Source organism: Prunus mume, linkage group LG5 (genome assembly GCF_029339155.1).
Source record: "Prunus mume cultivar Tortuosa linkage group LG5, ASM2933915v1, whole genome shotgun sequence".
Lineage (NCBI taxonomy): Eukaryota > Viridiplantae > Streptophyta > Magnoliopsida > Rosales > Rosaceae > Prunus > Prunus mume.
Window position 1 is genome coordinate 26,405,455 of NC_142702.1, and position 15,250 is coordinate 26,420,704.

Here is a 15,250-nt window from a genome sequence, read left to right on the forward strand (position 1 = left end):
TCAGCCAACGGCTAGTAAAGTATATTCTGTAAATAATAACATGGCCTGCAATTTGGAGAAGCCACCGAGATGAACCGCATTTTTGTCCTCCAGCTGTTTGTAAATAAGGCCAACTTGCTTCAGCTGCCCAGCAGCTTTGCGTTATGAATGAAACACATGCCAGCTTTGAGCTTTGTTTGCTTTTTTTTTTTTAAGATTATAAAGATTTGTTTATCAACGGTGTCTTACCTAACATTTGAGAGCAACCCAACACCAATAGCAACGTGTGCTTTTTTTGAATTTGATTTTATATTGGGACTCGGGTGGTAGTGAGATGAGTGGCTATATTTAGGCAGGTCCTTTTGTTGACTGGTATTTTTACCACATGCAGAAATAGTGTTCTTTGTTCTCTGAATCTTGACATTTGTTTCGGAAATTGAAGTTGAAATTTGAAATTTCAGTCAGTTTAATCAGCATATGCCACAACAGTGTTTTGCAACTAACTATATTCTGCACCAAAAATGTAATGAAAAGCACTAAAACTAAAACAAATCTTAATTTGTAATGTAGCACAAAACACAAACAAGAACCTAGCCTTAAACTAATTCAGAGTACGAGTTCAGACATTGTTAAAATTCGCGAAAGTAAAACTTATTATATTGTCATACTGTGAATATAATCCTTAAAATAAATAAATAATATATATATATATATATATGAACGGTCACAACTGTTTAGTGTGTGTGTATATATATATATATATACTGCATAAAGGTGTCCAGTTTAAAAGTACCAGATTAAACACCTTCATCTTGGCATCATCGCACCTCTCCCTCCCTGATAGACCAAATCTTAAGTGACCTTTTGATTGCGTGGGATCGCGTTAAAATCGACTCTCATGCCGCAGTCTGCTCCTCCAACTAGTCAAAAGAAAATTAAATTAAACTACGTCACTGCTTTTCACATGGATTAGATGTGGTGGTCAAATATATATATGTATATATATATATATATATATATGAATACTGGATAAGGACCAAACCCCTTTTACGTAAGAGCAAAATTTAAAGGAAACAAATCTGGCTTTTGCTTGGTGGAAGCAGCCTTAATTTAGTTTTTTTGTCAAAAGCGTGAACTGCTGGTTCATATTTATGAATCATCCAAGTGTGTTGGTTTGGTTTGGTTGGGGTTGTCGAAGGGGAAGTGGTCAAGTATGACTAGAATATATATATATATGGGCATTTGGTATTTGGAGCCGCCTTTGGTTGGAGATATTGAGTCAAATGGCAGAAAATCAATGGCTAGATTCTAGAACGACATCATGTGAGGCCCGTGAAAACAACTTGGTAATGCGACATTTGGTACTTAATCATAAGTTTTGTAGCGTTGTGAAAATGCCATTGTTTGGCATGGCCATTTAAATAGTACATTAAAGAAAATATCATTATCATTTGTTTTTTAATCTAACTACCATTCCTTAATTCCATCAACCACTATTCTTTCACTTGTCAACCATCATTTTTAGATTTTTTTTCTTAATCCTATACTGGCTTTTAAAAAAATATTAATCTTCATCACTAATTCAATTGTACTATATATAAATTTCACATTCACCTATATTATAACACGTTACCGCATAGTTAGAGTTTCCTTCGGGCTTGAGTTATTATTTGTCGGTTGGTTGCATAACTAGTTTGTAGGTTTCTAGATGACATTTTCATGAAAATGCATGGGAAAAGACAACGTTTGGAATCCGATTCCACGAAAATCCGCGTATGTGCACTATGAAACAAAAGGGGGACCTTCCCACCCTATGAGATTGGAAATTGAATTGTACTGCCACAATTACAATGACCGAGAGAGAGAGAGACAGATCACATCAAACATTGTTCCAGAAGGAATCACAAGGCGGGCAATAATCATAGGTAGCTTACATACAAATGATACCACAAACAACACCGGTAAGATTGACTTTGCAGACATCTGAAAGATTCTCAGCCAAAAGCACAAACCAATACTTCTTTTAAGTTTTTCACATTGTGATTGTCCAATGAGGTATTTTCGTGATATGGGTTTTGTTAGCGTCCATCACTTACGTGAAATTTAACAATTATGTTTTGCGAGCGTAACGAACATAAATTTGCCCCTATACATTGTTCCAGAACATTGAGATTGACTTTTGTAGATATCTTATTCACATTGGTAATTAATTGGTGACATTGGCCAAACACGTACCAGCCTCGGAGTTGTCTACAAACACGCAAAAAAGAATGAAAAGCATGTCCCCTCTAGACAAGAATGGGTTTATATTTATGCACGTACGCGTACAGCACGCGGAACATTTTGATTTGGATGGGATGTTAAGTTAAATTAGTTTATAATAATAATAATAAATATTATAGAAATTTTCTAGAAAAAGCAAAGGTGGGATGTGGCATGTCGCGCAATTTACCATTTTCTTGATTATTTGCTGTTAATTTAGCGTGGAAAGGTGTACGCATGGAGTGATGGACACGAATTTTGAGTGTGGATATGAACATGTTGCATAAAATATTATAATGGACACATAGAGTAGGGGAGGGATTAGGTCACGCATGAGTCATGAAATATGTGGCCCGTTATTATTATTTTTTTTTGGGGTTATATAATCCTTCCTTTTGTTTTAAAGATTTTAAAATACGATGACAAAGATAAGATAAGAATGGAAAAAAGACAAACCTGGCTGGCTCTGTCATGCCCTTTTGTCATTCATAAAGGGGTATGCAATAATTTTGGAGGGAAGGTGTTTTCAAATTATTTAGCAAATAATGGGGTATGCAATGTTTTTTTTAAGATGCCTAAGCACTATTCATCAAACTGACGGAGATTGAGAGTTGATAAATTTGGACAAACAAGTTGGGGGTGGATATCCAAAAAACACTTGGATGGAAATATAATCCTTTTTATTTTCCCAACTTATTAATCAATGGAAAATACTGGCTCATTCTTCCATATCAATTTGTTAAGAGCCCATGAGTAGAACTTTCCTATAAAAATTAACTTATAAAGGAAGGTGCTCAAGAGCTCTTAAATCGCTATAGGATATGTTATTTTTCCATGTAGGATATTGAATCCTAACATTCAACCATACTTTCGTACCCAACATCCTCTTTGGCCCACTCTATCGATACTGGTCCGATGGTAGCCAGTTCCTTCATTTGACATGAACTTATCTACTAGTGACATTATGCCAATTCAGAATACCAATCATCTTAATCTAGCCTATAGGTCGCCATTTTCTATGGAGTCGGGCCCAATTGCGTGGTGAAACCTAACTCATATCCAATTATTAAGAGCCTATGAGTAGAATTCATCCATAAAAACTGGCTTGTAAGAGAAGGGTACCCCAAAAGCTCTCAAACTGCTGTAGGATACATCATTTTTCCTTCCTTAAGGAGCCAATTAATACTATATGACATGCCCTTCTAAATTCAGAATTGCACTTGGGCTGTCTACAAACCAAGATCAGCCCAAATTCAATTTTAAATCTTGTACGCAACCCAAAACTAACTAAACCCAACCCGTTTATAACAAACGTCACCGTTGCGAACCTTCTATATTCCATTCATTTCCCTCGTGGCCTTCGCCTCTTTTTGCAACGCGACGTGCCCAACGACATGGCCACGCGATCCTTATGGGGCGCTCGAACGAAGCTCGCTCTGTCGGCGACCGCGCTCATTGGCGGCGGAGCGGCGGCGAACGTCGCCACCTCCGACGACCCCTCCATGACTTTGAAGCTCTACACAACCGTTCCCCCTCGCCTTATTCGCGACGCCATGACAGCCACTGCCATCGCCTTCGGTATTCTCACTTCACCCCATAAACTCTCCATTTCCTCCAAGCAGTGCTCAATATTAGCGTTTAGGGTTCACAATACGTCGTCGTTCTAGCATTACAGTCAGTCGAGAATTATGTGCGTTAGCTTTAACTTTTTTTTGGTGGAAAGCCTTAGCCTTAGCTTTAGCTTAATTGTGAATTTTTGTGCTGTTTTAAAGTTAGTTGCATCAGATTCATTAAATTTAAGTGAAAATTAGATTCTAATGGAGTTTCAGATTTCTTTGTGGTTAGATTATGAGTATTCACTGTGGGGACTGCCTGAAGGAAGCAGTGAGAGGGAAAAAATTAAGCATGAAGTTCACCTGAGGTCTGCACGTAAACTTCAAGAATTATGTTTCAGCAATGGAGGCATATATATCAAGCTCGGTCAACACCTTGGACAGCTGGTATGCTTTCAAATTCTTGAAGAAATATGCTCTGTTAGTTATATATACAGAAAATGGAAATGTAACTACTGTAATTATGTGTTTTATGTTGAATTTGAAATGAGCTAGGGTAGAGCTAGCTTAATTCTCAATCAGAACAGTATGTCTTGATTGAAAGCAATTGAAGCTGATTGGTTATTCCGTTATTGTGTTGATTCAATTTTATACAGGAATACTTGGTACCCCAAGAGTATGTACAGACAATGAGGGATTCCATGTTGAACAAATGTCCAGTTTCTTCATACGAACAAGTGTGTGAGGTCGTCAAGAAAGAGCTTGGAGATACGCCTGATACAGTATGTAACCTTGGTTGTACGTGTTTATCTTAGTATCCCATACGTGCAAACATGCTGTTTAAGCTCTCTTAAATGCTCAATTCTCTATCAGCTACTTGATAATTTTTTGCTTTGATGAATTTCAATAGTTTCGCTTTGATGAATTTTCACGAAGGTTTTGTTCGTGTTCTGAGATAAGCCTTTTGAATGCAGATTTTTGCTGAATTTGATCCTGTTCCAATAGCAAGTGCTTCCCTTGCACAAGTCCATGTTGCTCGCAATCATGATGGCAAAAAAGTGGCTGTGAAGGTCCCAGTTGTCAATTTTAACTCAAATAAGGGTTTTTACTGCTAGGTGCAACCAAGTAGTCATTCAGATTTATTCAAAATTTTAAAACATGCATCTTTCTTATTAGAGTTTCCTTTCTCTGTCCAAATAATTTTCAACTTTTAGGTTCAGCACACTCACATGACAGATACTGCAGCCGCAGACTGTGCTACTGTGGATTTTATTGTGAACACCCTACACTGGATTTTCCCTTCTTTTGATTACAGGTAGTTCTGCCAAAGCTCTCATACCTGTTAATTGTCCTGACTAGTTTCTTATTAATGAAAATGTTACCATGTTCGACTTGCTGACAAAGCATAGATCTTGTTTACATGCTTAGAAATGAAAGATTTTGTGGTAATTGTTGCTGTTTTTTAATTCCTACTTTCATGAACAGGTGGTTGATTGATGAGATGCGTGAAAGTTTACCAAAGGCAAGTTGCTTAAATATCTCTCACCCTTGATTGGACTCTTTGTAAACTTGTAGAAATCTGTCCACATTATGAGTCTATTAGTCTAAAATGTTTATATGTTCATAAGTTTCTATTGGCACAAAACGTATTTTCTTAATATGCCGGTGATCGAGAAAACATGTGGACTTTGAACCTCATCTTAACCATGAAGTAGTTCTCTGTCACTACAAATATGTGTTACCTAGTATTTTCAGTTGCTTTCTTGACATTTGATCATATGTGATTGTGGCAATCAGGAACTAGATTTCATAAACGAGGCCCAGAACAGTGAGAAATGCTTGGAAAACTTTCAGAAGCTTTCTCCTCATATTGCAGCTTATGTATATGCACCCAAGGTGTATTGGAATCTAAGTACCTCAAAGTTGTTAACCATGGAATTTATGGATGGCGCAGAAGTAAATGATGTGAAGACCATTAAAAGACTTGGAATTCGACCTGATGAAGTTGCAAGATTAGTAAGTCCATGAGCTTCATGTCAAATTCTGACAATCTATATTTAGACAATCATGTTTTCTAAAAAATTTTTGGTTTCATTCAGATTTACATTTGCTCCTTAAAGATCCCTTTCATCATCAGTTGACTACGACAGTAGATTATATAATAGTGCAAATTGATTTGACTGTGCAAAATGAATTAAGGTTTTAGGACATTGGAACCACAACGTTGGGTCTACGAGTTTCTTTTCTTTTTTCTATTGTCCTTTTGCTCGAATCCTCGGGTCTACTGTTGAAGGTTGAAGCTAAATAGATAGACCCTCAGTAAAGGCTGGTTTTGGACTCCTGTGCCCCCTTTATGTTTTCATTGTATGTGCTTCACTTTCCTTGTGAGGATCTTTTCTGACCAAGTTGTGCAAGAAAAGAAACTAAGAATTGATGCACTTCATGCAGGTTAGTGAAACTTTTGCAGAAATGATGTTCAAACACGGGTTTGTGCATTGTGACCCACATGCTGCCAATTTGTTAGTCCGTCCTCTGCCTTATAGTGGAAAGAGCATTCTAGGTGAGACCCTCCTGCATTGTTGAGGTTCTCATTTGAGAATTTTTATAGTAATGTTATTTTAGTTTTACTTTTTAGTGACCACAACCGAAAGTAAACCATAGCCTGGCTTTTATGCAATTATAATACCCACTGTGCTTTTCTGATAGCAAGTTGGCATATCATCTTTCATGATATCTTTATCGTGCTAAGCAACTGAATCACGAGGATGACTACAATACTGCTGAAAAAACTTGTTTGGTGGTATTTGTGTGTTTTCAATCATATTTGGGTTTTGAAAACTTACTGTGATAGTGATAGTTTGTCATAAGTAGATGCACTTTGTGGTCATAAGTATGAAGCATAATATAGCCAGGTCATCAGTAGTTGAAAATTCAAGTCTCTATGTTCTCTAAACCCTGAGAAATATTATTTCAGAACTCCATGTAGAATCTGATGTTGTTGACTTGACTGTGAAGTGTATTACATCTCTGTTGTACTCATACAGTTGGTGGATATTGTGCCCATTGAGCTTTCTTTTATTATTTGAAACATTGTGTAGACCATGCCCAACTCAAATAGTTTTTCCCCACCTTCTCATGGACAGGCAAGAAAAAACCACAGTTGATACTTCTAGACCACGGTCTGTATAAAGAGCTTGACTTTGAGACCAGAATTAACTATGCTAAACTATGGAAGGTACACCATTGCTTTTCTTGGAATAGTTTTCTTCCATATTGTAGCAACTTACATTGCTGTGTTCTCTATGTTGCTATGATTGTTGCAGGCTTTGATTTTTGCTGATGCCAATGCAATAAAAGAAAATAGTGCAAAATTAGGTGCTGGAGAGGATTTGTATGCATTATTTGCAGGGATTCTTACCATGAGGCCTTGGAATAGGGTCATTGACCCAGCTGTTGATCATTTGGTTATACAGGGCAGCGAAAGTGACCGTTCAGAACTGCAGGTGAGCTCTTGCAATGGGTTCAGTGTTTTCACGATGTTTGTAATTTTTGAGACCTGAGTTATATGCTGTTACAATGTTGCTGATTCAGTTCTAGCCTCAGTGAGTAGCCTTGTACTCCTCGCAATTAAAACTCTTGTTGATGTGGATGGTATCTAAATGATAGTTTATCACTTTCACCTGTTTAAACGTACCTTAATGTTTTGTCTGCCAGATGTATGCTTCTCAGTATTTCTCTCAAATCTCAGAGCTTTTGAGGAGGCTGCCACGCGTGATTCTTTTAATGCTGAAGACAAATGATTGTTTACGATCAGTTAGCAATGCTCTGGTATTACTTTGCTATTACCTTTTTAGTGCTGTTACCATTGAAAACCTGATTATAGTAAGATAAGCTTGTTTTTCAACTTGCTGTTGTGAGTACTTGTAGCCTTTTTTGCTGTCTACCTAAGATGTATGTCAAATGTCCTGACAATGCGTGAGTGGTTGGAATAGAGCACGTATCTGGCTCGATACCCCAATCATTTATGTGCCCCATTTTGTAGCTGCAGAGTTTAATTATATGGCTTTCTAAAGTTGTATCAAATTTTGTCACATCCTGTGAGTTGGATTTCTGTCGATAAGGGTTTTTATTGTCTCCATAGTTTGAGCTGTCTTCTACTTTTAATTTTTGACTTTTGACCTTGAACCTGAAATGCTTCTCAAACAGTTGCAGGTACCTTCTCTTGAGACATTCATGATCATTGGAAGGGTTTCTTCTGAAGCAGTCATTGAGGCAAAGCTATCACAAAAGAAATCCTTCCTGCGTTGGTTGAGTGCTTGGTTAGACAAAATTCTGTTGGAAGCTCGACTTTTTACAATGCAAGTAGCCTTGTGGCTTCTACAAGGCAGGAAATCTTTGTCTTGGAGAAACTGAAAAAGTACTGCACAAACTCAATTTCTATAACTCACAAACTAAGGAAACTATAATTATTTCTTCGTCCGTCACCCAAAAAAGGGCACACACATTCTTTGTCTCCATAGATCAAGCCTCTCCATTACACACAGGGTCTCCGATCATGGATTGATAGACGATTTTTTCAAGGCATTGGAAGGAATAAATTAAATGTATTGTATCATTTTTCTTTCATGCATCATAACTCTCAATGTTTTCTGGATCTGATCAATTTTATAGAACCCCCATCAAGGGAGAAATGTATGGACACTGGGCATCAGAGATATTAGTTATGTGCTTATACGCACAGAGAACTTTTAGACTTTTGAGCTGATATGAATTATATCATAACCTCTTCCTCCGGTCATCGAAAATCACACATGCATCTGGTATGCCATGCGCCATGTGCCCCCATAGCAAAAGGGTTTGTTTGGTTGCAGACTCAGGTAAACCTTTCCTTATTCAGAGCAATAATATAATAGCTGGGAACAAGATGGAATCAATGTCTCTTCCGGTGGTGGTTGGCTTATTAATTCCGGTAGTCCTTATTGTCCCCTTCCGATGGTTGTCCAATCGACCAAACTATTGTCTACTTCTACTTTTGTTTGCTGATAAATTCTTGGTTGGGTGTGTATTATTATGGTATATTTTGGATAGTGAACTTTAACGACAAAAGCTGCAAACTTTGCTTCACCCTTCAATGGAATTATATCACCCTCCAAAGAAAACAGGAGAAAGGGACACCTTCATGGGTTCATGTTATACTTGTCCAATTCGAACACCGATTGCATTCCATCAAACTTTTACCTAGCAGAAAAAAGAAAAAGAAAAAAAAGAAGGGCTTTATCTGACGGTGGGTATTGAAAGCCAAGTTGGTACGTGAATATAAACAAGTTCCCATCAGAAACAGAAATTTTTTATTTAAAAAAAAGGTAAAAAGAAAAAAAACAAGTCATAAGGTACATTTAATGTGAATGGGTAGTTGGTCAGCGAAGTTTGGTGACCTATTTAGTATTTACCAGCTTTCACCATACCTACGCCCTTACTATCTCCAACTTTATTTTATTATTTTATTTTCATTCCAAGGGACAAGATATTTGATTTAGAATAGTGCTTGTTTCCTTCTCTATAAAGAGATATTACTCTTTATTGTAAATAATAATTTGATATATATGTTATGCAAAAATAATTCATAAAAAAATACTCAAAAAAAACTTATGTACACATGTCATACTACGATTAGCAGGAATGTAAAAACTTCTATGCGATGAGGGAAGTATTTTCAATTGGTTTAAGTTGATTGGCAAGAAGCCACATCTCAAGTGTTGGCTTTATAAAATAATAAAATAATAATGCTTTTCGTGGATTTCCATTGGCTGATTGCTTACGGGGTGATTTCATGTAGTCCTATGGATGATTCTTCGACGGTTAAATTAGTGAAAGCTTGAAAAGTTGCCTACCTTTTGCATTGTGAGGTAAGAATATTAACTCTTTACTCCCATTGTGAATTAAATATTATTTTATTTTGTCATGTTTAATTTGTTTCTGGTCCATGTCCAACCATAACACCAAAACTGTACGTCATATTATCATGGCAATGTGCCAATGCCACTCCTTTTATATATAACTACAAGCAAAAAGAAAAGAAAAGAAAAGAATATTAGGAGCTCCCACCCAGGTGCAGGTGGTAGTGGTACTGTTCATCCTAACATTCTTCTCCACCCAGTCCGGTGATTCAACCGCTTAGCTTACACGGCTCGTCCTTTTAGAGAGACTGAGAGAGATGGTGGGACCGGTGAGGCCTCTGTTTGTTCTGTTCGGATCCTCCATAGTCCAGATGAGCTACGACCACGGCGGTTGGGGTGCCATTCTCTCTGACATCTACTCTCGTCGAGTTCTGTCTCTCACTCTCTGTCTCTACCCCTGTTTTTTCTCACTTGGGTCGTTAATGTTGCTTTCAAGTTTCGATTTTTCCCTGTCAAACTTCAAACCTAGATATCAAATTTCTCGTCTTTAAAGGCTCTTTCTTAGAAATGGTTCACTTGGTTTTCAAAATCTCATTCTAAATTTTAATTGTTTCATCCCATCTTGTTGGGTTTTCATTTGTTTCAGGCAGACATATTGTTGCGTGGTTACTTTGGTTGGAATTCACGGCGAGCTGTAGAGGTCCTAGATCAAGTTTTCCCCAAGGTATTATCCTTTCATCAGCTGCAAATAATATTCTTTTCACTATGTGCTTGATCAAGTTTCTTTATAATATAATTATTGGAAGTATTAGAATATCACACACAATAATTGTAATGTTAGCATCTTTGGAGAACAATGGTAAACAAATAAAATCTTTGTCAAAAAGAAACACGAGATGGGTTGTGTTGTGTTGGATCGAAAGATAAATTTACCAACATTAAGTATTATGCATCTATGGTGTCTGGTGATGTTTCTTCTGATTGTAACGTTTTATAACAACTTAACATGTGCAAACTAGATTGTTTGTCTGGTGACATTTTTGCTTTGTTTTTGGGTCAACAGTAAGTCGCATCCTTTTGTGTATTATAAGATTGCAAACTTAGATTTTTCTTTGTTTAGGCTATTTCTTTTCTAGTCAATTATTTAGGCTTTAATAATGTACACAGCGTGCTCTGACTCGACTGATGCATTTGTGTTCTTATTCTAGGATGCTGCTGTGCAACCTTCTTTGGTGATTGTATATTTTGGCGGTAATGATTCTATGGGGCCTCATTCATCTGGCCTAGGCCCTCATGTACCACTTCCTGAATACATTGACAACATGAGAAAGATTGCAAGTCATGTCAAGGTACTTTTTCTCACAATCAAAATAATTCAGTGTTTCCGTTAATTAGAGCTATAGATTCCTGAAAGGGATGACTCTTGAACTTCTGAAGATGAAATTGATTCATTATCAAGAATAATGAAAAACACATGTTTTCATATGTAGTTGCAATAATTCGATTCTGGTTTTGTTAGGGCCATCCTGAAATGAGAGTATCCTGCTCGCATATCTAACTGAGAATAATTTAATGCATTCTAACACATATATATTTGAAAGCAGAGCCTTTCAGCCTCAACACGCACCATTTTTCTTAGTTGTCCTCCTGTGAATGAGGAGATAATTCGTGGAAGTACAAGGTGCTCAGATGCCACTCTTGTAATTACAGTTTATCTTTGCATATGTCTATGACACAATTCCGATTGTAATTCTTGTTTTTCCTCTTTGAAAACAGCGGGATTTTCAGCGAGATAGTAAGAACAAACGAGTTATGCCAACAGTATTCGGAAGCTTGTATAAAGCTGTGCCAGGAAATGGATATCAAGGTTGTTGATCTTTTTACTGCATTTCAGAAAACAGATGACTGGTTGAACGCTTGTTTTACGTAAGTTAACTTGGCCATATTGCTCTCTCATTTTTGCTAATACGCTCAACTTTGACATTTGCATTATATAGCTTTTAAATCATCAATTGCCCTGCCTAAAACTTTAGTTTTTTCATATACCTTATATCTTTGTTTCCTCACACACCTTGTGTTGCTAGTGGGGTTTTACTAAAGCGGTAATTTATTCCTGGAGTGATGATTATACTGATAATTAGCCATAATCTATATGGTTGATTGCCATTACACCTGCAGACCGCAGGCGTCTGGCTACAGGTGTGCCTATCTGGCACATAATCAAACCCTTTTAAGCAGACTTGTGACCCTTCTTTGATTCAGTTGTGAAGAATGTTTGTTTTTCAGTCAATAGCTCATACAATATTATTTGATCCATCTATTTGAGGGAAAAAATGTTTAATGTCCTCTCTCCAGAGAGAAGGCTTCATTCCTCCATCCGTTGTGGGTAACTTTCAGATGATCTTAGGCATAGGATTTGAAGCAATGTGAAGTAGGGATGAAATCTATTGACTGCTGTTAAGATATCTATTTGAAGGTGTCATTATGGACGTTTATACTGAACTAAATCCATCAGTTAATGTTTCATGTAGTTTCAATTTGTATCTTATTTCCCGGCATAAAGAAACTCGATCTTGCTTATCTTTTCCAGAGATGGGATTCATTTATCTGCTGAAGGGAGCAAAATAGTGGTGGAAGAGATACTGAAGGTACTGAGGGAAGCTGACTGGAAGCCAAGCTTACACTGGAAATCCGTGCCATTAGAATTTGCAGAGGATTCACCATATGATCTTGTTGCTGCTGATGGAAAGACAACATTAAATCCCTCCGGCTGGACTTTTTATAGGGAGATTCAGTGGGACTAGTTCGCATATATTTAAATACAGCTGTACTTTTAAATACGTTCGAATATTTAAACAGTATTGCCGTTCGGCTGTGCTATTTAAAATTCAAAAGTGCATTATTTTTCGGAATTTTTGCTTTGTGCTATAAATTTTAACGTGACAATTTTGTCAGATTCTGTAGGCTGTAGCACTAAAATACCACTTTAGCCCATTAGGCTAGAGTTATTTCTTCAATTATTTTATTGATACAAGTGATATTGAGGAATATCCGATACGACCCATTCTAATTTCCGACTATTAGCCCATTGGGCTAGAGTTATTTCTTCAACTTTTAAAATATATTCAGCTATTTTGTTTAAATATATTCAAATTCATGACAATCAAAATTTCTGAAGCATTAAAATCGTGAAAAATATATGTACTTCCTTCTTTATGTATTTGAGTGTGATTGAGTAGTAGTTGTGAGTTGTCTCTTTCCCTCTCCCATATATATTTCTCAAACTCTAAACCTAGAAGAAACTAGGGAGGAGAGTTATGTTTTTGTTGGGGGTTAAAAAGAGTAAATACCAGCAAGACATTTTTTTAGGACATGGAAAATTAGATTCAAAACGCATTCATGGAGTGGCCTACCACTTTGGAACACCAAAGTCAGAAACCAGCAAAAACTGGAAAAAAGGAAAAAGAAAAAATCGAATTATGGAAATTACTATTCTCCATTATCAATGTGTTAAACGATGGAGATAGCCCAAAACTTGAAGTCGTTTACTAAATTATAGCTAACATTGAGGCTACTAGAAACAATTGCGAAATAAAAATAATAAATAAAATTCATGGACCTTTCACAAAATCCACACTCTTTTTCTTCCTTTTTGTTTTGGCTCTTTCATTAGTTTTAGTGTTCCATGCAACAATAGATACTTCTATCTTCTATTCAAGCACAGGTGGAACATTGACTCTCGTTGTCAATCCTCCTCTTAGATAACTCCATTCGTGTCTGATAATGCAGAACGTCCAAAGACATTAATGTGAGAATGATAGAATGAAGACTTATTGGTAGAGATTTTCATTTTCTGCCAATTATGTAGAAGCACAAGTTCTATACCCGCCATAGAGCTTACGCATTTGGCCCGGACCCATTACGAAAGACAGACCGACTAGCAGCGCAGCCATTGCTGTCCAACAGGCAGTGGAGGTAATGATATTTTTCCTTTCATTTGGGACAACCCTCCATCGAGACTTCGGATTGATCAACAACATCCATCATGACATTGGAACCCATGTCATACATCACCTGTTCCCTTCAATCCCACACTATAACTTAGTAGAAGCAGTGAGTACCACTTTTGCCTAGACACCATTTAGCTGGAACATTTTGATATGGTTCTTGTTCATATTAATCTTTTCGGATGGGGGCGGCTAAGCCTGTGCTTGGGAAGTACTACAGAGAGCCAAAGAAATCTGGGCCTCTCGCACTTCACTTATTGGGAGTTCTTAACTTATAACAAGCATGATTAATTTAAATCTTAAATGCCCAAGTGCCCCAATGCCCGAGGCTATCTTTTTTATAATTAAATATTATGTATTATATACTTAATACCAAAGTTGAATTTGAAACTCAATTGGCCTACTTGGCCCAACTCAATTACCTTGTGTGGGCCAATTCCAATTACTAAGCATAGCCCAACTCCCAAGTGCCCAATGTATTTTAATAGATCTGCCAAGCGGCTATACCATTTTTCAAAGAAATTTAAAAATACCCGGTATAGCCGGCCGGCCATGCCTTGAAATTTATTATCTTTAAAGAGTATAGCCGTGCTGTTTCGTAAAACCAAGACAAAAGGTCAAAAATATAGTATAGCCGTAGTTTTGAAAAATATAATATTCACAGTATAGCCGGGCGGCTATACTATTTATTGAAATTTTTTTTACAAAAACAACTGCAAGAGTGGGTATGAATCAATTTCTTCTTTTTTCTTAGGCTAACTTACCTTACTACCAAGCATATGAATGATCATAAAGTTCGGCCACTATATAATATTTCAATATATATTATTTTTATTCAATAATATGTAAAATTGTGTGAATTTTGTGTGTATTGTTGACAATTGTGTAAAAACACGTGCATTAAACATGAAAAATCCGCACGTGCGTGTATTGTATGTTTTCCTTGTGTACGGAAAGGGGAAGTATTGGTAAAATACGTATGTGTGTGTAACACGATTATTAAACGGAATATATTATACTATTTATTATTATGAATAAAAATAAAAACAAAATGGGCCCACACTGAAATTATTATGCTAATATGAATTAATTAATTACATAAAATAAAAAAATAATTTCTAAACTAAATAATTAATTTAAATCTTAAATGCCCAAGTGTAAGACCCAAGGCCACGATTATTAAACATGTGAATTGGCTTTATTGGATAACTCAATTACTATGGGCCAATTTCCAATTACCTAGCATGGCCCAACTCCAATGTATTATACTATACTATTTTCAAAGAAATTTTAAAAATTATTATTATGAATTACTAAAAGCCGTGCTATACTCTTGAAATATATTATATTAAATAGTATAGCCACAAAGTGGGTATGGGCCCACACATATGAATGATCATAAAGTTCGGAAATCAATAATATGTAATGTGTGAATTTTGTGTATTGTTGACAATTGTATAAAACAATTATGCTTGTGTATGGAAGAAGTATTGTTGTGGAAAGAACGTATGTATGTAACACGATGTATGTGTATAATATTAAAGGCAATATA

At 36.4% G+C, this 15,250-nt stretch overlaps 2 protein-coding genes across 3 annotated transcripts; both read left to right on the forward strand.

The window, feature by feature from the left end:
* Positions 1-3,569: 3,569 nt before the first annotated feature.
* Positions 3,570-8,548, forward strand: ATH9 (ABC2 homolog 9). 2 transcript variants are annotated; one of them, XR_016127036.1, is made up of 12 exons: positions 3,570-3,819; positions 4,087-4,241; positions 4,451-4,576; positions 4,769-4,864; positions 5,009-5,109; positions 5,280-5,316; positions 5,592-5,810; positions 6,243-6,354; positions 6,938-7,029; positions 7,118-7,396; positions 7,509-7,622; positions 8,001-8,017. XR_016127036.1 is itself a non-coding variant. In XM_008235528.2 (12 exons), the coding sequence occupies exons 1-12, from the start codon at positions 3,636-3,638 to the stop codon at positions 8,205-8,207; spliced, it is 1,623 nt and encodes a 540-aa protein (XP_008233750.2). In that variant the 5' UTR covers positions 3,574-3,635; the 3' UTR covers positions 8,208-8,548. The 2 variants fall into 2 exon arrangements, 1 of the variants encoding a protein (XP_008233750.2); XM_008235528.2 differs by having other exon boundaries at positions 3,574-3,819; positions 7,118-7,297; positions 8,001-8,548.
* Positions 8,549-9,860: 1,312 nt separating this feature from the next.
* LOC103332777 (SGNH hydrolase-type esterase superfamily protein) lies at positions 9,861-12,603 on the forward strand. Its single transcript, XM_008235529.2, has 6 exons — positions 9,861-10,119; positions 10,338-10,415; positions 10,900-11,040; positions 11,296-11,372; positions 11,468-11,617; positions 12,282-12,603. The coding sequence occupies exons 1-6, from the start codon at positions 10,009-10,011 to the stop codon at positions 12,493-12,495; spliced, it is 771 nt and encodes a 256-aa protein (XP_008233751.2). The 5' UTR covers positions 9,861-10,008; the 3' UTR covers positions 12,496-12,603.
* The last annotated feature ends 2,647 nt before the right edge of the window (positions 12,604-15,250 follow it).